The sequence below is a fragment of the Chlorocebus sabaeus genome, chromosome 22, assembly GCF_047675955.1.
Source record: "Chlorocebus sabaeus isolate Y175 chromosome 22, mChlSab1.0.hap1, whole genome shotgun sequence".
Lineage (NCBI taxonomy): Eukaryota > Metazoa > Chordata > Mammalia > Primates > Cercopithecidae > Chlorocebus > Chlorocebus sabaeus.
In genome coordinates this window covers 96,315,521-96,341,928 of record NC_132925.1, presented here as the reverse complement: position 1 = coordinate 96,341,928, position 26,408 = coordinate 96,315,521, and the positions used below count along the sequence as shown (strand labels likewise).

Genomic DNA, 26,408 nt, shown 5'->3' with positions numbered 1-26,408 from the left:
ACAAGATTTAAATCATAGATTTATGGACTCATCTGTGTAAATGGATTTCTGGGAAAGATTTTCACATTGTGTCCAATGGCTGTTTGTATATTTATACAAATTCTATTTCAAAATGCTCCTTATCCAATTAAACTATTACAACATATCCAGCATGCTCCTTACAGATGACATATTTGAGGTTTACTATTATGTTAACAAGAATAGATTTTGTAATGAACTAGGTATAAATCAGAATAAGTATGATAATTCAAATAATATAAAATAAAATATGCTGTACACTACACAGAAGATGAAGTACTCTTTAGTTCATATATAAATATATTTAAATTGCCTGGAAACACCAAAATGAATTCAATTTTTTCTAGATATAAAAACATTATTCCAGAGTTCTGGGTTCTCTCACAGGATAATGGAGCCATCTAAATCCAAATCTCTCCGTATATACTCAAAACGAAAAACAAACAGATCAATAGGAAGAGAAGACAAACTAACCATTCCTCATACCTACAACATTAACTAGGAGATAAGGAATGGCATGAACTTCATGGGACATGAAAATAGGGAAATAAACACCCAAATCCAGCAAGACTAGTTCCAGAGCCCACACCTAAGTGGCAAGTCAAGTCAGACACTATGAAAGAGAGGGAAATAAAGATCTAGGGATACTGAAACACAGATAAAATCACTCCCAGAAAAAGAAATTTTCACTAAAAAAAGGTCTGTCAACTGCTAGATCAGAGATTTTCTGGAGAATTAAAAGGACGGCGCTTGAAAATGCACAGAATCAGATGTGGTAGTTTTAGGAAGGCACAATTTTGAGGGAAGGATGGGGAGGAAAGATGATACGGAAGGCTCAGGTATCTCCTGGAAGTTGATGATTATGGGAAAGAAGAAAGCAAAAGGTAGAAATTAACGGTCCTAAAGACACAAGAACAATACACACACCTCTCACTACCAAGAAGATACTCATTAAAAGAAACAACATTTTACTATACCAGGAGAAAAGAGTGCTCTCAAACTAAAAAAACTCAGTAAGCTACCCAAAATCTCCTTATCCTTTCCAACAAGAAATACTACTGCTAGTCTAGGAAAATTTCAAAATGAAAAAAATAAAAAAAAAAGGCAGATAACATCTGTACAGAGTTACTATGAAAATAAAACAGACATTGAGAATCAAAATATTTCCATTTTTGATTTTGTTCCTTGACAACACGAAAGCAAACAAAAACCAATCAAACAAAACATAACTAGATGAAAATTATAACTCAATAATCAAACCTGAATTAAATAACCTTAAATAAGCATTTAAGAACACGAAAAAAAAACTTCAAACAAGAAGTACAAAAACTCAAATCAAAAATATCTAACAAATGAACAAAATGGAAGATATGAAATGAAAGTGACTAAACTCAGTAAAGAAAAGGAAGAAGAAAACAAAATCATCTTAGAAATAGTGATAAATTACAAAGTGGCAAGGGGGAAAGTACCCAAATGAAAATATAATAAGGGACACTGAAGAAAAGCTTGAAAAACTAAGAGGACAAAAATAAAAGAAAAATATGTGTCAAAATGAAAAAAAATGATAAGGAAGACAGGCAAAGAAGATCCAACATTCATATAACTGGAGATTTAGAAGAAAAACACAATAGAACACAATATTGAAAACTGTGACTTACTAGCCTGGGCAACATGGCAAAACCCCACCTCTAAAAAAATACAAAAATCACCTGAGCATAGTGGTGTGTGCCTGTTAGTCCCACCTACTCGGGAAGCTGAGATGGGAGGACTGCTTGAGCCCTGAAGGTGGAGGCTGCAGTGAGCTGGACTGCATCACTGTTCTCCAGCCTGGGCAACAGAGTGAGACCCTGTCTCAAAAAAAGCCACATAAGCAAACAAAAAAACCCTGTAATTTGAGAAAATGTTCCAGAAACAAAAGAAATCCTGAAACTACATTTGAAAGGGACCATGTGTATCTGTGATCTGAACCAATCAACTCTGAGACATATGCCTATAAAATAATTACACTAATATTAAACACCTGAGCCTCCAAACAAAATGACCGAGTCACTCACTAAAGTAAGGAAAGCAGATTTACATCAGAGTTTGACAGCAACAACGCCAGACAACAATGGAGGAACATTTTCAAGAATTTCAAGAACTTTGAACCAAAATATTTTAAAATCCAGCCAACCTCTCCTTCAAGTATACATGTTATAGAACCTAATATGGAACTTACGTTCAAGAACTTAAGAACTCTTCCTGAGAAATCTTTTGCTACTCAAAGTGGGGTTCATGGCCCACAGCATCTATACCATTTGGGATTTTTTTTTAGGAGTTGGAATCTAGGCCCTGCCCAAGAGGTCCAGGTGATGAGTATGCTCATTATTGTTTGAGTACTGCTATGCTGAAGAACACGTTTCATAGAACAAAGAGGGGAAAAGGAAAACTTTGGCAAGATGACTGATGGCAAGCAACAAAAAGATTTAAACATATCCAAAACTAAAAAATACATATGTAAATGGTAAACATTCTGACAAAGTAGAAATAGTACAACTGAAATAATGAGAAGAGAAAAAGGAGACAGCAGAATACATTAATTGTCAAGTAGATAATACACAATAAAGGATATTATTTTAAACTGACAAACCAAATAGTAGAAATCTAAGTAAAAACAAAGGAAATTAGGGTATTATAGAACATAAAACTATAGAGGTACTAAACAAACTTTCCTAAATACTGCCCCCCCACCATCAAGGAAAGAAACATGATAAATATAACATAATACCAGAGTATATATAACATAAAATAATATGATAAAGTTGGGACCAAACATATTCTGCATCTCAATTAATGCAAATGAGCTTAAGACACTAATTAAAAGAAAAATACCTCAAACTTTCTTGCAAAACAAAACCCACTTCTATGCTGTATACAAGAGACACACTTAGAGTGATTCAGAAAGGCTAAAACTAAAGATACACTAAGGAAAAACAGAAATTAAGAAGATAGGGGATGCAATCCTACTATCAGATAAAGTGGAATTAAGGTCCAAAAGCATTAAAGAAATATTTTTATAATCTCAAAGATCACAATTAAAAATGAAAATGTAGCAGTTATAAATTTCTATGCACCAAATAACACAGTAACTACATTTACAAATCACAAACTACAATAGATGCTTTCTAAGAGGAATACGCTATTGAATAGACTTTAACAATCTTAAACCAAAACAAGTGAACAAAAAGTAAGCAGTAATTTAAAAGATCTACACGTCATGTTTAATAGGGTAGAGGTTATATAGGTTATATATTTCTTATATAAAACATATAGCCTATATATTATACATACTATATATTTTATATATAGTATATATAAACTATAAAGGTTTTCTATATATGCATATACAGGTACATAATAGGTATGTAGTAGTCTCCTTATCCGCAGTTTCACTTTCCACAGTTTCAGATACCCATGGTCAACTGCAGTCCAAAAACATCGTAGTGTTTTGAGAGGGAAAGAAAGAGAGATACCCCACATTCACATAACTTTTATTAAAGCAGCATTTTTAGAGAAAGAGAGAGAACCCATGTTCACCTAACTTTTGTTAAAATATATTATTATAATTGTTCTACTATTGTTAATATCTTACTTTGCCTAATTTATCAATTAAACATTATCACAGGTATGTATATATAAGAAAAAACATAGTGTATACAGGGTTCAGTACTATCTACAGCTTCAGGCAACCACTGGGAATCTTGGAACCATCCTTTGCAGATAAGCTGGGACTAACATGTGTGTATGTGTGTATGTGTGTGTGTACAAATAAAACACTACACTGATAACATAGGATATACCTTCTCCTTGGGCACACATAGAATATTCAAAAACCTAATCCTATGTTAGGTCATAAAAGAAGTCTTGATATCAAAAGGCATGTTATGTATTTAAAAGGCCAAATTTGGGTATTCTTTTAACTAAAACCTGAATGTGTAATATGACTAATAAACTCTAGGCAAAAAGACAAAAAGTAAGTCTGTGGTCACCAGTAGAGACATTCTAACTTTCAAGTATGTCTACATGCTATATAGCTAATATTTCAATTATTTTGAAGACAAAACAAAATGACAGATCTTCAAGAACCAACCTACATTTGTAAGCAAACTCTTTTACTTTGGAGAAATGCTTTTAACAATCTTTAAATTACAAGTTCTGGCTTAATCTTTATCCAAAGACTTCACCAAGATCTATGTCACCTTAACAGTGGCTTATAAATTATTTCAGCTTTTCCAAATTATTTTGTGAGAATAAAGGTAAAATAACGGATTCTCATGACTCAGATAAAATTCTGTATCTTCTAATGTCTATGGCAGTCTTTTCTTGCACCAACATTTTAAAATAAGAAATGAAAAGCTACTATACTGCATTTTGGGTTTCTTATTGGTATAAAAAATAAATACATAGCTCTCTAAAATAAAAATATAATGTGTGATCTCACAATTTGTCATTTACATGGTAATTAAAACATAATCATAAGGCCAGGCGCAGTGGCTCACACCTGTAATCCCAGCACTTTTGGAGGCCGAGGTGGGCAGAACACTTCAAGTTAGGAGTTCAAGACCAGACTGGCTAACATGGTGAAACCCCATCTCTACTAAAAAATACAACAATTAGCCAGGTGTGGCAGTGAGCACCTGTAGTCCTAGCTACTCAGGAGGCTGAGGCAGGAGGATCACCTGAGCCCAGGGAGCGGAGGTTGTAGTGAGCCAAGATCAGGCCATTGGCCACTGCACTCCAACCTGGGTGACAGAACAAGACCCTGTCTCAAAAAACAACAACAACCAAAAAAACCCATAATCATGAAAGAGCCAAGAGCATTGTCACAAGCTCGGGGATGCTTCACCCAATAAATTTAAACCCTCTTCACTCAGTTACCCTGTCCACATTCCCAAGCAGCATCCTGCCAATTCATCTGCCAGCCCTATGTATGACATCAACCATACCTCGCCAACAAGGAGAAGAGTAGAATCACAAGCAGCTAGGATGAAAGTCTCAAATATTCCCCTAAAGCTCTTAGTAATGCAAAGGGATAAAGGTCCAATAGTCAAAAGGACAGAGGACTCAGACTATCTAAATAAAGAAGCAATAGTCACTGACGCTTTGATAATTGCAAATGCTATGTCTTTGCTTAAACTTCTCACATTTAATGGCTTAAAATTCTTTCCAAGGATTAGGGGAGAAAAAGCCATCATCGCTGCCTTGCCATCCTTGCTCAGTTTAGAACTAATTTTATACTGAATATGAAAATACAGGTAGGTGTGTACATGCAGGGAGGAGTAGATAGAAAGAAATAATCTGACTAGGCCCTTGGAAATCCCAGTTTTCATAAAGGAGGCTATACAACTGTTCATCCAGTATAATACTGATTCCTTAATGACTCCCACAGATGTATCTTTATTTGTAGAGATACATAAAATTCTCAAAACAAAATTATTTTAAATTTTTTTTTATATCATATAATAAAATCAACTGTTTGGTGTATTGTTTTATGAATTTTAACACATGTATAGTTTCATATACCCACAACCATAATCAGGTACAGAACAGTTTCATCATCCACCAAAAAATCTCTTAAGGTATATCTTTATAGTTAGATGAAGCAAAATTAATTTTAATTCATATTATTTTAATGCTTCTTCCCATAAAAGAGTAATGCAAAACAACAACAGCAATCTCCCCAAAATATCTGGGAATCCCCAACCCAGAGATTCAAATACAAAGTATATGGTAAGGTTTATGTGTGCTCAGTTCCTTTTTCAGTCTAAGTGAGGAGGGGAACTCATGTAAAGCACATGCTCTGTTCTAAAGGCATGATTCTTTACTCGGTCATCCCTGTTCCGCACGGCACAAATGTTCTCTATACTCTCTCTCTTTGTGGCCTCTATGGCAAAACCAGGACCTAAATCCAGGAGAAGCTCAATAATACCTCCCCTTGCTTCTAGGCATGATAGAGCCCAAGACTTCATCAAAACAGTGGGTAAAGACTCAAACAGGAAACGAGCCGTTAGCAGAAAAAAAATGGTAGCACATTTCAGATGATGGAAGTGAGAAGCATGTTGTCAAGTGAAACCAAGAAAGCTCAGGGATATGTAAGGGTTGGGGAGAAAAGCCGACGTAGCAAAAAACAGGACTGAGAAAGGAGCCGAAAAAAGGAAGGTCAAGGCAACTTCATTCAAGGAACCATATCATTGAGGCTAAGCCATGCCCCTGCCTCCAAGTATCTCTCCTCAAAATAAATTATTTGAAGTAGAATTTGTAGGCCAAAAAGTATGCTTATATCACATGTAAGTTTTATGCAGCTTATTAAAAAAACACTCAAAAGCTCCCTAATGCAATGCATTTTTGTTGAGTTACTCTACTAACAGATTCTTATTCCATAGTGCCACAATTATCTATTTAAACAAGCTTTGGCCTTAGGAACAGTAAAAAAATTCATTCTTATTTTAAAAACTTTAATAAATGCACAAATAGACAGCTCCTTAGCTTTGACCCCAATCCAGTTGACCAGTACTATCCTTGGCAAAAAGCAGGACAAAAATATTTGTTATTCATAAGCAGCTCTTGCTTTTGCTAAATGACAGGTGAAACTGATCCAAAATTGAAATAATAAGCACACCTATCACTTCAACCTGTCATTTATTCATGATGCAAGAATTTCTCTTACTCTGAAAAGGTCAAACTGCTTTGTAAAATATCATTCAAGTCATGAATTCCAAAGTTCAATAGCATCAGAGGTCATCTTACATATGGATTCCTTTACATTGAAAATTTTGTTAATTGTCAATAGTGTTCTTATTTGTACTAAACAACTAAGTGTAAAACAAATGCACTAAATTCTGCTTATTAATTAATGCTTATTTATATATACTTGTTTATCTGCACATTAAATATGCCTGGAAGCAAAACATAAGAAACGAATCACACTGGCTGCCTCCACAGAAGGGAATTTGTTGACTGAGAGACAGAAGTAGAAGGTTCTTATCACTGTGTTTTTGAGCCTTTTGAGTTTTGAATCACGTAAATGCATTACTACCCACAGAATATACAAAATGTAAATAAAGAAGATAATTATTTCTGTAAGAGAATACCTTTCTAGCCTACACATGCTGTCAGCTAATAACAAAAATGAAACTATCAAAAGACATGTGACAGGCCACCACTGTCCACATGGGAGGTATATACGGGAAAGAATGATTTCTCTAAAAATTTGATTAAACGTTACATTTTAGAAGACAAAGAGCTGAGTAGATAGAAATGCTTGGGGATGGTCCTTTCTCCCAGTGGTTGAAATGGTCATCTGAATGCCTTCTGTTTTCAGAACTCTGTTCACGTCTATGTGAACACGTGTGTGTGCATGTGAATGCGCATGCACGAGAGAGCGCACGCGAGAGAGAACGGGAGACAGAAAGAGAGAAAGAGACAGAGGAGGGGGTTGGGGGGAGGAAGGGAGGAGCAGCCATGTCTCTGTAGAGTGTAATCCCCTGACTCAGACAACACTCCTGACAATACCAATACACACAGCCAAATGGTGAAAGCCACCTCTCTGCAGAAAAGTCCTGCACCCTTACCCACTGTCCCAGTGTCCACCTGGAAATAGCCAGAGTAAGGCAGTGGAGCATGACAGCTTGAGAGTCAGGATGGGAGCAACACAGCAGGCACTGCTCCTGCTCAATAGCATGAATGTTATCTAAACCCAACAACTGTCTTAAAGAGGAGAGAACCATGTATTTAATTACGGTGCTGTAAACCAGTACAGGTCAAAGCACTACTTGTTAGCAGCCCACCAACGAGAGATGACTTGTACCAGAATGTAAATCAGCTGTGTCACTAAGCACACTTAGGGCTCTGCTAACTTTTTTTTTCCTACATGTAGACTTTTTTTTTTTTTTTGAGACAGAGTCTTACACTGTCACCCAGGCTGGAGTGCAGTGGCACAATCTCAGCTCACTGTGACTTTCGCCTCCCAGGTTCAAGTGATTCTCGTGCCTCAGCTTCTAAAATAGCTACCATTACAGGTGTGCACCACCACAGCTGGCTAATTTTTGCATTTTTAGTAGAGATAGGTTTTTGCCATGTTGGTCAGGCTGGTCTCAAATTCCTGACCTCAAGTGATCTGCCTGCCTTGGCCTCCCACAGTGCTGAGATTACAGGAGTAAACCACCATACCTACACTTTTTTTTTTTTCTTTTTTCTCTCGGGACGGAGTCTCGCTCTGTCACCAGGCTGGAGTACAATGGTGCCATCTTGGCTCACTGCAACCTCTGCCTCCAGGGTTCAAGCGATTCTCCTGCCTCAGTCTCCCGAGTAGCTGGGACTACAGGCACGTGCCACCACATCCAGCTAATTTTTGTATTTTTAGTAGAGACGGGATCTCACCATGTTAGCCAGGATGGTCTTGATCTCTTGACCTCGTGATCCACTTGCTTCGACCTCCCAAAGTTCTGGGATTACAGGCATGAGCCACCACGCCCAGCCTCCTAGACATTCTTAAGGAAGGAAGCAGTATGTTGATTTACATTTTAGCATAAGCTCCTTATCTTACTGTGAACTACTAACAGTTCTCAGACCAGCACAGTGTGTGCCACAGTTAGAGTAGCACTGTGAGTATATAAATGATGGTAAATTTTAGTAACACAGTGACAAAGAGAACCGGGGGAAAATCCTGACAATCCAAATTCCATTAATCTCAGCTACTGTGTAAACGAGTAACTCTGATATCAGTTGATAAAGGCTTTAAAGATTAAGTCTCCCAAAGACTTTAAAGATTATAAAACTCTTTCTCTTGAAGAGGAACGAGTAAGCAGGACTTGATACTCTAGTTTTGAAAGGCTGTTGTCCCTTATTTTAAAGCATAAAAACCCTAAGACAAGTACTGACAAATGTTTGTTATCCAACTGATAAATTAGCTTTCACTTGGACCATAATCACATACTTCTAGTCTTTTGTATTTTAAAAACGCTTCTTCCGCTTAAACTCTTAAAAAGTTTCTTGGCTTAGGGTACTTTGTAGATTATTTAAACATTCCTGATAAAAGTAAAACGCAAAAGTAAATTTAACATTCCAAGTTGCTTAAAATGCTTCCTTTAATTTGAAATTATTTCTTTAAAAAGTACCAAATACAAACTTTATATTTATTAATGACTCCACTAATATCAACTTGATCCTTCACTCGTCAGAGCACTAGAATTCTCAATCACTCCCAGTGTGCCACCTCCTATTGCCCTTCTGCAAATCCTGCTGATTCTAGAAGCACATGAATACCCCGTGCCCTCAAAAGGGTTAGCAGCAGTGGCATATTACTTTTCACACAGTCGTTTGCATTTACGGACATGACCTACATTTTGAAAGAGTGTTAAAACATAAAACAATAGACAATTTTTGTTCTTAAGTTTGATCAGTGAATTCTCAAATGTATGAGAATGATGCCTCACCTCATTAATTTCCTCTCATCAGCAAAACAATACTCAAGATGAGCAGCTCCTTTTATGGTAAAATGGAGTTCCGGGGCTCAAAGAAAGAAAAGCATAAAAGCCCTGTTCTTTTGTTCCTTTCAGCAACATGCCTAAACATTCAATTATAAAATCTTATTTGGAGTTTGAAAGGAGCCATTTACTATATAAAATCAAATTTTAGATTAGCTGGTTTTAGGTTGTTTTTTTCTTAATTAATCTTGAAAAAGAAAAAAAGCCTACTTTTTTCATCTTGTAAACATGTCCTAAGCCACAAAAGATTTTCTAAAGTATTTTTTCAGTAAGTTTTTATACATTCTAAAATTTACCTTTTAACTTAGATAGAAAATAACTCATCTTGGTCTATAGCACTTTCAGTTTTAATAAATGCACCCAGCTGCAAAACCATCACCATAATCAAGATACAGAACAATTTCATCACTAAAAAAAAAAAAAAAAAAAAAAAGCCCTCACCTCTCGCCTTACTCTTATTTCTTGGCAACCATCTTCAGTTAAGTTTTAACGTCCAAATGTAGACTAGATGCATATTACAGCAATCTCCAGGGCAAATTTAATAGCAAAGAGAAGACAATGCCAAGAATTCTACCTGTCATCTTGCTCATATGTCCTTCCTACACACTCAGTGGGGAAGAGGCTTATAGGCTGTGGAAGAATATCATTGATCTATCAGAGAGCTCCCCTTTCCTTGGGTTTCCTTTTCTACAACTGACCAGCATGAAAGAATATCAACAAACTGTATTCTTTCTGCTCATATCCTACCTCCTTTTTGCTGTGAAATATTCCCTCAACCTGAGTTCCTTGTGCACCAATGACCACATCACAGGCTTAATTATTAGCACAGATGGTGCCAATTAGTTCTGTGTGAAGTACTGAAATGGAAAGGATAATAGAAGCATTACAAGCTTCCTAAAAATGGTCACAGCTGGGGCCCACTGACAGCTTGGGGTCAACCATATCTTTACATTCTGCAGCTCACCTTCCACCTCCTGTTCCATCCACCAGAGGAGAACCATGATCTCGGAGCAGGCATACTTTATAAAACACACACACACACACACACACACACACACGTAACTAATACATGTCAGATAGGAAGAAATTTTCTTAGAAAGTAACCAGTATTCAAAAACCTTTCCTTTCCATTCATTGTTCTTAACATCCTTAGAAATAGTCCATTTCAATAACATAACATAATGAGACTAGGAACACATTTTATTAATTAGGAGGAAATTATAGTAGTAATATTAACATCTTACATTTGTAAGCACCCTGGAGTCCACAAAGCACCCTCACATAGTTTCTAATTTAATTCAGTCTTAGCAACATGGCACCTTGGGGGACTACAAAAGAAACTAAAGACTCTCTGAAGCTTTTAAGCTACAGACTAAAAAGGGTCGAGGGACAGAAGTAACAAGACAAAAGAACAATTACAACATATCAAAATAACTATAAACATTAAGATCTGCCAAAATTTATACCTTTTCACCAAACCCAAAATACATAAACGTCTATGACACTAAAAACTGAGAGTTACGCCTGGCCCTATTTTTGATGTAAAATTTCAGTATTAAAAAACAGCTAAGTGTTTCTAAAAGTGAAATTTGACCGAGGGTACTAACACCGCATTTTGAGTTTGGGGTATTGTTAATGTGGGAAACCATTCCTAAAGAAAATGGGTTACTGAACAGGGTCTACACATTGACAAATATGAATTTAAGGACAGCGTTTTAACTGAGGGAAAAAAATAAGAAAAGAGGTATCAAAAATGGTACTGAAATGATACTGCTTGTGAGTCCAGCTCTTCCAAGAGATGTGTGATTTATCTTCTTTGTATCTCCAGCAATGACCAGAAACTCAGAAATCATTTTTTAAACTGAAATAAAACAAGTTATGTGAAAATACAGAAGAATACCTTAAAGAACAGGTTAACAACAATTACTGTGGCAGCTTTGTAATTCTGGCAGAAGAAAAAAACTAACGATGGCAGGCATAAAGAACTGGGATCTAACCAACAGGACTGAAGAAATGGGAAAAATGAGGTGAATTTGAGAGCAATCAAGAGGAAAAGCTGAGGCAGACTCCAGCTGCTCTTTTGGACTTGAGGGTGGTCGGACCAGAGACAGGAGACGCCAGATGCAGAGAGGCATACAGGATGGAGCATGGCCTGCTGTCTACACACACAGGCGCAGGCGCTTCATAGACTAGAACTGTTTCAGCTTCCTCAACCCAATGAAGAGGCTGCTCCTGGTAAGGAGAGGATTGGAAGTTCAATCTCACAATAGGAAGATACAGTAAATTCATTCTGCAATGTATTCATTTTTAGAGATCATTGGAATGGCCAAGTAGAATTTATGTAAGTAAATGAAAATGAATACTTCAGTCATGACTTTGAAAGTGTTTAAAAAAAAACCCATCATTTTGGAATAAAATGTAAATGGGCTACAAAGTTTTCATCATGACCTTAGAGCCCTCCTTCAGTTTCCCCATCCATTACTTCTTATCCTCCCATTCATACTCTCCGCTCTCCCTAAGAAAACCTACAGTCTCTTATTTCACCCCTCCTGCTCCCTCCTGGTGCTGGAGCTGCCCCCACATTCCACTGTTTCAAGGGGTCCCCCGCCACAGAGCCACCTCAAATGTATTTCCATTAGATTTGAGACTGCTCAACACGCAACTCAATATTGTAAAGAACAACGGTTTCTTATGCGCTGCAAGTCTATTTTCAACTTTCTAAAGCAACACTTGCTTTCTACCATAGAAAAAAAATGAAACCAAACATGATTTTTTACCTCCCCATTGAAAACGATAGGAAGTCAGAGAAAGAGGGTCAGTTTGACTCTGGATTGGTTCAGGCACCTGAAAGGAAAGTTAACTGTCATGCAAGAATGAGGTTAGCAGTCAGGTCCAAGAGAAGGGTGACGCACCTAGCAGGTCTGTTGTTGAAAGTGGGAAGCACAGGCTGGAGTGCAGTAGGAGATAGCAGAGGGAGCAGGTAATTGACAGAAGTCTTGAAAGCACGAAATGAGAGGAGGCAAGAGGAACAGTCCTCGAAGATGAATAACCCAAATCAGTTTTTTGTTTGTGGATATCTGAAGTATTTACATTTGAATATGGATACATAGGATGTTCTGTGATTTCACTTTAAAGAAAATAATGATGCCAGACTTTGAAATTATGGCTTAAGAGTACAGAGAAGCTGTTGAATTTTCTAATTCTTATCTCCTTTCAGATAATTCTTTTCTGAAAACAACTCTATTCTGAATGTAAAACGATCTCTTGCAGAGGTGTGAGACTTGCCTTTTCCTAAACTTTTCTTAGGCAAGAAACAGGTTAGGTTAACTACTGTAAGACCTTAAAAAACTGCAATGTAATCTGCAAAAACTGGATATTAACTAAGTCATATTTAAACAGATTATGCATTAACCATCAATTCCAAGCGCATTGGGTTTTTCAACAAAACAAGTATTTCCCATTAATTGACAAACTTAAAATCCTAATTTAGCACTCCCAAGGAACAGAAGAAGCCCATTTAGATGACACAATTGGGGCCAATAATTCCTTTGTTAATCAAAACGGCTAAAATGAAGAATCACACAAAATGCATATATTCATTTCGTTTTAGCAAACATTTAAATGTACACTAATTTGCAAATCTTTTGCTTTAGAGCTAGGGCCCTTCCTCTGAGTAGAATCCAGTGATGGATTGTCTCACTGTCTGACATGCCTAAATAACACCTATAAGACAATGTCTAAGATGCCCAGGTTTGTTTTCTTTAAAGGAGAGTGAAAACTTAAAGACACTTGTGAAGCAATGTAAAAACAGAATCTGGAAGCTGCCCATATTCTGATGATTTTTTCCCCAATCTTTTATAATTGTCTCATCTTTATTCAATCTGATAGCAATTTGTCTTCATGAAGTCTTTCCAAAGGTTTTCATAGAAATGATGGCTCTATTTTAGCACACACTTTTCATCATTCTCCATTCCATTTCATTAAATTATGCCAATTACAGTAACTAGAATACCACACATAAACAGATTTGGGAACAAAACACCTCTCAGTGAGCCATAAACTCCGTAACTGGACATCTTCCCCATCATCCTCACACCAATGCCCACTCAGCAGGCCGACAGAGCCTGCACTAGTCAGGGCACTGTTAGGAGGGAATGGAGAGAGCTGCGTCAAAAGGGGAAGGAGGTGAAGAAAGAGGCCTCCTATTGCACTGAAATGTATCTCTTGGATAGTTCTGTCTGTGAGCATTCCTAAAGCCAGGGATGTATCTTAGTAATGCCTAGCATATTTTAAGCACATAATAAATACGTATTCCATGTAAGCATTTGATTTCACTCTCTAATTATTCCCACAACATTAGGACAACACAGAGCAATGTTTTATCTAGATAAAAGCTAAAGAGCCCATGGAAAGACTAGTAAATTCCAAGATTATCACAGGAATAAAGGAAGCAAGAGGAGGAAGAAAAAACCCAGTTCCACAATTCTATTCAAAAGTATCCTAATCCAAAAATAAAAAAACAACCCAACTCATGCTCAACAATGGGAAATGGTGACCAGATTAATAACTTAGTTGGTTGTGGGCTCCTTCCTCGGCTAAGTTTTTAAACTGAATTCTCAGAACTTAATCAAACCTTTCAATTAGGTGAAGCAACTTCTATGAGAACAGATCGTTTTTCAGAAACAATGACAAAATAGCTAACAAAACTAAACACTTAATCTTGCCAGGCACTGTACTAAACATACTGCATGTATTTATTCATTTAATCCTAAGTTTGTAGAAGCAGGTACTCATTCAAAGACACAGAGCTAGTCAGTGGTGTAGCCAGGATTTGAACCCAGAACCCATGTTCTCAACCATTCTACCATACTGCCCAATATAGTTTGCCTTTTCTTATAAATGATATAATTTTAATATTTTACCTAAGGGTTTTCTTAGTATACTTCTCAAAGGTACATTATCAAAGTCCTTATAATTATAAATTAATTTTTAAGTAATTGGCACTAACTATATGTTCACTGAATTTAAAAATCTATATATGACTCATTCATTCATTAATAAACATTTAACAAGCAGTTACTTAATCACTTGAAAACAAAGAGTTAAAGTAACTCTACTGAGTGACAAGGGAGAGAACCGAAACAAATACTCAGAAGTCAGAATCAGCAGGTCTTGATGAGGGATGAATGAGAGGGAGGGAGGGCTAGGCTGAGGCGTGGAAGCAAGATCAGCAGAGAGAAGAAAACAGCCATGCCACAGATAGAAGGTACATAAGAGAGGGAGATAAACATGTAAGCAGCAAACTGTAACACAGACGGAACCAATGCAATGTTACGATGGACAGCCTGGCCCATGACAACAAATCTAGAGCCGACAGAGACACACGAACTAATTGCTGAAAGAGAAACTCATTAACAATGGTGGTGCTATAAACTGTTATCAATTTTCCACTTCCTCGTCTGCATCGAACATGGTGCCTGACACTTCCAGTGTACACTACCAATGTCTCCATTTTATATCCAAGGAAACTGAGACTCAAAGATTAAAAGGAAATGCTGGGATTCTAATTCAGCTACCACCAGACTTTGACACCCCAAGCTACCTCTATGCTGTGACAGTGCCTGCTTAAACAAATAATGATGAAAATGATAATAAAGATAACAAAAGTTTCATTCTGATACTGAAGTGGTTAGAACTGCAGCTCACATCCCCTGTGCCTTGACCAAGTACTCAGCTCAGTGTTTGGCACTTCACATATACAACCTTATCTATGCCTCACCTTGTGAGAGTGGTAACAAGACCTGCAAATTAGTAAGCACCTCCTCAATACCAGACACATAATCAGAGTTATACATGTGTCGTTTCTACTCTTTAGAGCACTCATGCAAGGGAGGCTGCACTGGCCTCACTCTGCAGTCAAGGAAATGGGCTCACAAGACAAGGTGATACACTAATAGGCAGTATAGGGATAGAAACTACATTTGTATAGTTTCAAATATCTACAAATCTCTCTCCTCTCCCTCTGTTTCTCCCTCTCTCTCTTTCTCTCTCCCTCCCTCCCTCCCTTCCTCTCTCTTAGTTGAGACAGAGGAAGAACACATGTGTGACAAAATGTTCAAAATTAGTGAATCCTGATAAAGCATATATAGGAATTATCTGTATAATGCTTGCAACTTTCAAATCTGAAACTAGGAAAATAAGCCTGTGAGTCAGGGCACAAAAGAATCTGGAAAGGCTCAGTTTATTCTCAGAGGATACCTTTGGTATTACAGATTAGACTCAATTCTGCTTCTTTTCTTTTCCTTTTTTCTTTTTCTTTTTTTTTTTTGAGATGGAGTCTTGCTCTGTCGCCCAGGCTGGAGTGTAGTGGCGTGATCTCGGCTTACTGCCAGCTCCGCCTCCCAGGTTCACGACATTCTTCTGCCTCAGCCTCCTGAGTAGCTGGGACTACAGGAGTCTACCACAGTGCCCACTAATTTTTTGTCTTTTCAGTAGAGACGGGGTTTCCCCGTGTTAGCCAGAATGGTTTCAATCTCCTGACCTCGTGATCTGCCCGCTTTGGCCTCCCAGAGTGCTGGGATTACAGGCCTTAATTCTGCTTCTAAGCAGCTGCTGGCAGAGGGAGAGGGGGGTGCCACATGAAAACTTATTTTTAAAAGGAAACTGCAATTAAATGACATTTTTTAAACCACCAATTAAACATGCATGGTATTAGCAAGCTTGGTGGTCACCAGGCCCTAAACATCAGAAATGCAGTGTAACTTCTGGAGTGAGTAGTTAACTCATTTTCAGCTTAGAAAAAGAACCGATTTTAGTAGGTAAATTGTTAGTGTTCAACATATCTGATAGCTACATCTTGCCAATTTTAGAATTAAAAGAAAATTGTCAATTCATTTATTACTAAAATGAATTATTAGATAAGATTTGATATTTGGAGGATATCAGGCCATTTCCATTTTTTAGAAATTGGAGACATATGTAATTCTGCAAGTAAAGTAGTAATCTTTTGCTAAAAATTACATCAAAAAAGTAAACTAAGTTTGCCTCAAAAGAAAGGATGATAATTACTTAAGGGAAACTATTTGAATATTGATTTAATCTTGAGGGCTGAACTTTATGACACCGTCAATATTTATTTTTAACAAACAAAAAATGGCATTTTCATATGTTTTCATCTATTACATTGGTAGGTTATTCTCTGGTTCAGTCCATAAAAATTTCTTTAACTATTTTGCAAATAAAAGTAGTATTCAAGTGTCATTAATTTTTAAAGGCAACACTAGATGGCAGTAAATACACAAAAGTTGTGACAGACATGACAGTTCTCAGAATACAGTAGTGATCATTTTTGCCTTTACTCAATTTCATCTGTACTAAATCAAGCTTTAAAAAAAATGAAGAATCAGGGCTAGGTGTGGTGGTTCACACCTGTAATCCCAGCACTTTGGGAGGCCGAAGCAGGCAGATCACTTGAGGTTAGGAGTTTGAGATCAGCCTGGCCAAAATGGTGAAACCCCGTCTCTACTAAAAATACAAATATTAGCCAAGCATGGTGGTGTGCACCTGTAATCCCAGCTACTTGGAAGGCTGAGCCACGAGAATTGCTTGAACCCAGGAGGCAGAGGATGCAGTGAGCCAAGATCGTGCCACTGCACTCCAGCCTGGGTGACAGAGCAAGACTCTCTCTGAAAAAAAAAACAAAAAAAACAGAAGAAGAAGAATCAGAAACCTACATAAAAAATAAAGTGAACTGGCTTTGGAAATATGATCCAGAAAGCAACAGAAACTATCAATTCATCCAATTTTAAATTCTGAGAACATTAACACTCAACATCAACTTTATAAAACTGTTACATTTTCTAAGTCGTGTCTGTTCTGTTAACAAATTCTAATCATGTAAGTGTATCTGGATATTTATTTGGTTAATTAATTTGGAGGAAAAAAGCATCTTAAATTGCTTTTTCCATCAAGACGTTAAAAATTTATGAGGATTTTTATGTATTTATAGATTATGGCATTTTTTGAGTTAGTAAAATTTCTGTTCTTATAGGGACCATGAATAAACATATGAAAGTATAGTATGCTGCTAATTTAATATGCTACTAGCAAAACTTTTTAAAATCAATAAGAACATTATGTAGACTCCAGTAAAAAATTCTATTTTAAAGTTAAGTTTGAGATTTAATTTCCTTATTTGAAAAGATTTTCAGATAAAAGAGAAAAATCTTATAAACAGAAACATGTTAATGGACCCAATGATTTTTTTTTTTTTTTTTTTTTAAGACAGAGTCTCGCTCTGTCACCCAGGCTGGAGCGCAGTGGCACAATCTCACCTTACCACAACCTCTGCCTCCTGGGTTCAAGTGATTCCCCTGCCTCAGCCTCCCAAGTAGCTGGGATTACAGGCACGCACCATCACACCCGGCTAATTTTTGTATTTTTAGTAGAGATGATGTTTCACCATATTGACCAGGCTGGCCTCGAACTTCTGACCTTAGGTGATCTGCCCACCTCAGCCTCCCAAAGTGCTGAGATTACAGGCATGAGCCACCACGTCCAGCCCCACTGATAGTTTTGATGAACATTCTGTAACATTCTTTTTTTCCAGCTTTACAGAGGTATAACTGACAAATAAAAGTTGAATATATTTGTTACACAACATATTTTATAATATGTATATCCTGTGAAATGATTAGCAAAATTAATCTAATTATCCTATCTATCACCTCACAGTTACCTTGTAAAATTCAGAATTAGAATTTCAACACGATTTTACAAACTTAATGGTAGCAAACCAAAAATTTGTATTTTCTATTCTATTTGTAAATGTTACACTTTTTGGATTCATTACAAGACCAGATGGCATTCAGCTGAGGTCTCAGCAACATTAGAATAAAATTGGTAAATTTCTAATTTTTTGGCTATTTCAAACAGCTTGAGCTTTGTTTTGTCCTGACACACAAAATTTTCTATTGAGAAACCAAAGCTAGGGCCCTCTCAAATGTATGAAAGTCAATAAGGTATAAACAAAACAAAACTTCAAATACACACTGTGGCAGAAAGAGAGGACCCATCTGTGCCAATATAATCCAACTTCTGATCAATAGTTAACATTTTAAAATATCATAAAATAAATAGCCATAGCTTACTGCAAGCACATTGACACAAATACACACTGAAACAGCCAAAACAATCTTGAAAAAGAAAAACAAAGTTAATAGTCTCACACCGCCTGACTTCAAAACATACTACAAAGCTACGGAAATCAAGAGTATGGCACTGGCATAAAAACAGAAACACTGACCAATGGAATCAAGAGCCCAGAAATAAACTCTGCATATACAGTCAAATGATTTTGCAAACTTTGCATAACAGTCAAATGATTTTCAACAAGGGTGCCAAGACCACTCATTAGGGAAAAGACGACCTTTTCAACAAATAGTACTGGGAAAACGACAACCACATGCAAAAGAAATACAACTTACAAAAACAACCAAATGAAAATTATAGAGCTGAAAAATGCAGTGGTAGAAATTTTTTTAAAAAAACACCTCAGTATATGGGCTCAATAGTAGTGTGGACATACAGAAGATGTTGAAACAGTGAACTTGAAAATACATCAACAGAATTCACCTAATGTGAATAATAGAAAACAGACTGACAAAAATTGAACAGAGCCTTAGGGACCTGTGGGAAAATACAAAAGACCCAAGATTCATATCAAAATCCCAGGAGAAGGGAGAGAGTCGGGCTGAAAGAGTACTTGAAGAAATAATGGCTATAAAGTTCCTTAATTTGGTTAAAGACAAAAACTCACAGATCTAAGAAGCGGAGCATGTCCCAAACGGAATAAACCCCCAAGAAGCTACACTAAGATCCATTATGATAAAACTTTCAAAAATTAAAGATACAGGGAAAAAAATCTTGAAAGCAGCCAGAGAAAAAAGAACCCATTAACTACAGGCAAACACCAATTGGAATGATATATTTCTCATCCGAAACCATGGCGACTAGAAGGAAGTACCAAAATGTTTTTCATGTGCTGAAAGAAAAAGATTATCATCCATGAATTCTATGTCCAGCAAAACTATACTTAAGAATGAAAGAGAAGCCGGGCGCGGTGGCTCAAGCCTGTAATCCCAGCACTTTGGGAGGCCGAGACGGGCGGATCACGAGGTCAGGAGATCGAAACCATCCTTGCTAACCTGGTGAAACCCCGTCTCTACTAAAAAATACAAAAAAACTAGTCGGGCGAGGTGGCGGGCGCCTGTAGTCCCAGCTGCTCAGGAGGCTGAGGCAGGAGAATGGCGTGAACCCGGGAGGCGGAACTTGCAGTGAGCTGAGATCCGGCCACTGCACTCCAGCTTGGGCAACAGAGTGAGACTCCGTCTCAAAAAAAAAAAAAAAAAAAAAAAAGAATGAAAGAGAAAAAAAGTTTTCAGATGAAGAAAAAAATTAAGAGAATTTGTCGCTAGCAGACTGACCCTTTAAAAATCGGCTAACAAAAGTTATTAGAACAGAAAAGAAACTGCATTTGTTTCTCAGGGTTGCCAGAACAAAATTATCACAAACTATTATAGATGGCTTAAAACAGCAGGACTGTATTGTCTCATAGTCTGGAGGCTAGAAGCCCAAAATCAAGATGTTGGCAGGAATAGGATCCCCCTAAAACCTGGAGGGAGCCTTCCTTGATGCTTCCTGGCTTCTTCCGAGCCTTCCTTGATGCTTCTTACTTTGCCAGTTTAGACAATGACAATTAAAACAGCTGTTTTTACAGAATGTGAAGAGACAATAAATAAATAAATAAGAGGAGGCATAATGGTTAGAACCTAGAGGGTAACAGCCAAGTATCCCTAGAATGTGCAGATTAAGTGAATCCGTGAGGATTAGACTAGCAAAACCATCCTGTAACACGTGAGACTAGCCACCTGCAGAACAGTATTATAGGCCAGTAAGTCTCCCGAATTAAGAAAGAAGAACCAGGCCCTCAATATGTGATTAAGGTATCTCTAAATACAAAAGGAAACAGTAGGCTAATCAATGGTAATATACTGAGTCAGCCAGGAATCTAGAGAAAGTGAGGGCAAAAATCAAGAAGTGGACTATAATGAGCTCATCCAGCATTGCTCAGAAGCTAGCGATGGACACCAAGAGCTGGTCCATGAGAGAGCTCTGCTCTGTGTGGAAGCAGGGATGGTTTTCAGGTTTTCTACATCTTTTAAGATATTACACTACTCCTGCTCTTGTTCTAAATTTACCAAGAAATCTTCTAATAACCAATCCACCTTCACTGGAACATCCACTGTTATGGTATTGGTAAAGTATCTTTTTATTGTAAATTAACCACCTGGATTTCTGGTCAATCCCTTGTAAGTTTCATGAGTTTTAAGTCTCAGTCAGTCCCAAAAGCCTTTAATTAACTCTGAGTGTACTGGCAAAGACAAATTTTTAGATCTGTGAAGTTAAGTGCCATATTCTAAATTAGGAAGGCGCACTACAAGCCCAGCCAGCTGGTCTCTCCCTGTCAAAGGTAACTCTGTCTTGTTTTCTCACTTCCACAGGTCATAAATCAGCCTTGCAAATAGCTCCCCAAAATTCTATTCAACTTACAAAATTCAAAATAGACCTACTTGTATCTGTCAGGGCCATTCTCTTTTCCCTCCCACTCACTGCTGTCTAAAATCATTCTCCAAAATGCATATTCCACATATAGCATCTATCATGAACACAGATTCCTACCAAATACAATAAGAGCAAAAAAGAGCAAAGCAGAATATATTTCTTTAGCCAACACTGGAAATGTGCAAGTTCATGATTTCCTTTCCTCTGGTCAGCCCTGAGTCCTAAGGCCTTAAGTATATGAAACACCATTCAGGATCCTCCTAAGTTCTGCTTTTATAGAGTTCCATAACTGTTCTGTTTTTAAAATATCTAAAAATGAAAGGTGGTCACAATATTCTTGACAACTATAATTACAAGCAACAAAAAAAATTCCTACAAATTATTCCATTTACATTTGGTTAGTGCTTAATTTCCAAGATGTTACAGTGATCCATATTCTGAAACATGATAAAAGAAAAACCTAAAAAGAGCACAGACAGCCTACTTGTGCTTTGCATGTGAAATTATGTATCGTCCTACCAATTACATTTTGAAGTTTGAGAGTGTTTCACAATGAATTTCACACCTGTAGCAAATGAGACTTAAGTCATTATCAAAAAGCATTTCTTAGGATTTATTTGCTTAAGAAAGTAGAACTGTCTTTTCTCTAAAATAGACTAAAAATACATATTAAATGTATAGAATTTGATTTTGAATAGGATTTTTTTTTTAAGGGACAGTGTCTCACTCTGTTGACCAGGCTGGAGTGCAGTGGTGCCATCAAAGCTCACTATAACTCTGAACTCTAGGGCTCAATCAATCCTCCTGCTTCAGCCTCCCAAATAGCTAGGACTACAAGAATGAACCAACACATCAGGTACCAAATTACATCAGGTAATTTTTAAATTTTTTGTGGAGACAGGGTCTTATGATATTGCCCAGGTCTTGAACTCCTGGCTTCATGTCATCCTTCTGCCTTGGCCTGGGTGCTGGGATTACAGACATGAGCCATGGCACCTGACCCTCAAATAGGATTTACCTACTTAGCACTGGGCAGACCAGCACAATAGTGGAAATGTCACTTCCTGTTTGCATTAGGGTGACAGTTTTTCATACTTGGGCAATAACCATAAATACAAAGCCTGAATCCTCATGTCTTCTATTACTTGAACCGTTTTTGCTTTCTTACCAGTAAATCCATATTGTTCAATTGTTAGTCATGGACAGCCCAAGACAGCACTGCTTTGGAATAGAGAAACGTGATATGGATGCTGCTTAAAAGAAGTTTAAATCTTTACTTACCTCCACTGCCACTACAATCAAAATGAGGTCTGCTTTTGACTCTGGAAAGATTGCATTCACTTGTGGTGACATTCCAATCAGAGCACAGTTAGTGACCACAGATATAACACTCATTGTTTCAAAAGCCAACTAAAAGAAAAAAGAATGGAAATTAAAAATTGCAATGACTGCTTCCATATTTCCTCATCCTTTTTCATATTATCTAAAAATCAAGGAAAATGTCTTACCCTAGTTCGAAACATTCCAAGTACATTTTAAACTTTTTTCTCTGTCATGGTATGATTTTTTTAGCTGAAAAAAGCCATACTGTTAGGCAGTATTTTAGACACTTTTGGCATGAATATCCCAAAGCAGTATGTTCTATCTTCCTAATTGGAGGCAGCCCTGGACCTGAATTGGGAATACTGTTAAAGTTACTCTACTCACATCTAAGGGGAATCTAAAGTAGGGCTGCCAGGGAAAAATGTTTCACATTAAAAAACAGGTAACATTTCAAACAGAACTTATGTTGTGAAACCATCCTTCTACTTTGACATCACACACCACATCTGACTCAGCTATAACCAGCTTTACAATCAAGGCACCAGTGATAAATGGTGATCCTTTCCTAGCATCATTTAGCAAATCAAATGTAGAACTTTAGAAAAATATAGATGCTAGGCCCCACTGAGACGTACTAGACAAACTGGTCCAGCATCCCCTGAAGGAGACTTTGGTGCATACTGCAAAGGATGGATGGAGAAATGTTGTGACCATTGCTCTTTTTTTCTTTAATATAAAGCATATGGTGATCACTACTTAATAATTTACCCACTAATTCCAAGAAACACAAGTACTATTAGAAACATTAATTTTAAAAGAAGCAAAACAAAAAATGACTGAATCCAAACTTAATATGAATACATCTTGTCCCATGGAGAACTTCTGCCATCTTACAATTTAGAAATCTTTTGTGTAGTCTGATTATTTTTCCACAGTTTTCTTCATGAGAAATCTAAGACTGTCTTTAGTTTAAAATTTCTATTTACTTACTTTTGATTATATTCACATAGCTTAAAAATCAAAAATTCTAAGTACATATGAAGAGTGTCTTGTTCCCTTGTCCCCTTTTCTTCCACTTCCCAGCTCCCATTCCCCCTAGAAGATAACCACTATTTGCAATTTCTTATGTATTCTTCCAGACACTTTTATGCAAAATAAGCAAACTTGAACATATACACTGTTTCCTATTCCGTCGGGTCCTTTGCTTTGGTCATTTAAAGTGTCTTGAGGGACTTTCTGTGTCAATACTAAAAGAGCTCCCTCATTCTTTGCCACATCTGCTTCAGCATTTTATTACACGGATGTTATCAGAATTTATGTAACCATTTTCTTACTGGTGGGCATTTAGTTGCTATTACAAACAATGCTACAATTGGTGATCTTATAAGAACATCATTTAACAAATGTAGAAAGAGGCAAAATTCTGGAAAGTGAAATGGCTGAGTCAAAGGGGACATCCATTTGTAATTTTGATAGATAATACAAAGCTGCACTGCATGGGTTGACCAGCTCATGCTTCCACCAGCAGCATATGACAGTGCCTGGCTTCCTGAACCTGCAGTATGTTTGTAACTAAACTTTCAGGTTTTTAAAAAATCACCTATATTGAGTTATAATTTACATACAATAAACTGCATGCATTTAAGGTATATACTTCATCACATTTTGATAGGTGTATTTACCTGTGAAACCACCAGCACCACAAACAAGACACAGGACATTTCCATTTCCCCCAAAAGATTCCTCATGACCCTTGCAATTCAGCCCTCTCTTTACACCTGGGTCCAAGCAAAATATGACCTGCTTTTTGTCAAGATAGAGTTGTTTGCATATTCCAAAAATCAGATATAACTAAAACCATACAGTATACATTCTTTTGTGTCTGCTTCTTTTAAGCAGCATAATGATTCAGTGATTGATCCATGTTTTATGTATCACCATTTCTTTTTTATTGAGCAGGGTTCCATTTTATAAATATGTCAAAATTTTTGTTATCCATTTGCCTACTGGTGGCAAGTCGGGTTGTTTCCAGTTTGGGGTTACTGTGAATAAAGTTGCTATGAACATTCCTGTGCAGTCTTTGTACGAACATATCCATTCATTTCTCCTGGTCATCTATTAATATTTCTCCTTTCAGTTCAAGTTTTTTTCCCCCCACATATTTTGAAACTCTGTTCTTTGGTACATATACATTTAAGATTGCTATGTCTTCCTGGTAATTTGACACTTTTATCATAGAATGGTCCTCTCTGGCAATTTTTGCTCAGATGTCTACTTTATCTGACACTAATATAGTCATTCCTTCTTTCTTTTAATATTTCCATATATATCTTTTTCTATTCTTTTACTTTCAACCCACCTAAATCATATTTGACTTGAGATTCTTAAAGACAGCATATACTTCAGTCATGTGTTTTAATCCACTCTCCCAATCTCTGTCTTTAATTGTTGTCTGACCATTTACAAGTAATATATTTATTGATACGTTAGGATGTACGGCTGGTCATTTCCTTATTTTCTGTTTGTTCCCTGTTTTTCATTTCTCTGCTTTCTTTTTCCTGTCTTACTGTGGTTTACTTGAACATTGTTTAGAATTCCATTTTGGTTTATCTATAATGTTCCTCAGTATATCTTTTGTGTAATGTTTTCAGTGGTTGCTCTAGGTATTACATATCCATAACTTACCACATTCTACTTGTGTCATCATTTACCAGTTTCAGTGAAGCACAGAAACCTTACCTCCCTCTACCATCCTTTATTTATAATATACTTGTCTTGACACAGGGGAAAGAATCAGACAGTGTATCTTGTCTACATAGGCTGGGTGTAGTGGCTCATGCCTGTAATCCTAGCACTTTGGAAGGCCAAGGTGGTAGGATCATTTGAGGACAGAAGTTTAAGACCAACCTGGTCAATACAGTGGGAGCCCATGTCTACAAAAAATAAATAAAACATTTTTTTCTACATATATTTAGAATCATTGGACAGTATTATAAGTTTTGCTTCAACCATCAAACATAACATAGAAAACTCGATAAGAGAAGAAAAGTCTATTTTGTTTACTAATATTTTTGGTTACCATGTTTTTTCTTCCTCAGGTTCCCAGATTTCTTCCTTTATAATTCCTTAGTTAAGAGAACTTCCTATAGCTATTCTTTTAGGCTAGGTCTACTGGCAACAAATTCTCTTAGTTCGCTCTCATCTGAAAGTGTCTTGCTTTTTCCTTCATTTCTGAAAAATAATATCTCTGGGGAGATATATATACACACACACACACACACACATATATATATATGTATATATGTATGTGTATATATATATATAAATAAAAAACACACATACTTTTTTTTTTTTTGAGATGGAGTTTTGCTCTTGTCGTCCAGGCTGGAGTGCAATGGTGTGATCCCAGCTCACTGCAACCTACGGCTCACTGCAACTTCCGCCTCCCAGGTTCAAGCAATTCTCCTGCCTCAGTCTCTCAAGTAGCTGGGATTACAGGCACCCACAACCACAGCCAGCTAATTTTTGTATTTTTGGTAGAGATGGGGTTTCACCGTATTGGTCAGGCTGGTCTCAAACTTCTGACCTCAGGTGATCCACCTGCCTCAGTCTCCCAAAGAGCTGGGATTACAGGCATGAGCCACCGCACCCAGCCAGGATTCTATATTGACAACACTTAAAGGACCTGAAAAATATTTTGTCACTTTCTTTCGGCCTCCATGGTTTCCAATAAGAAACTCGCTGTCATTCTAATTGTTTTTCCCCTATAGGTGAGATGTTATTTCTCTTTTGATGCTCTTGAAATGCTGTCTTTAGCTTTCAAGTGTTTATGATGTGTGTTGGCAAGGATTTCTTTATCTTGTTTGCGGTTCACAATGCTTCTTAATTCTGCAGTTTTGGGTCTCTTGCCACATTTAAAAA

General features: G+C 37.0%; 1 protein-coding gene across 2 annotated transcripts in view; it reads right to left on the bottom strand.

Moving 5' to 3' along the window:
* Positions 1-26,408, bottom strand: part of ANO10 (anoctamin 10) — a 243,948-nt gene that overhangs the window by 161,569 nt on the left and 55,971 nt on the right. For both annotated transcript variants that reach the window (XM_007983848.3, XM_007983847.3), the window contains exon 11: positions 22,446-22,574. In XM_007983848.3, coding sequence (XP_007982039.1) covers positions 22,446-22,574 — 129 coding nt within the window. The remainder of the gene's footprint in view (positions 1-22,445; positions 22,575-26,408) is intronic.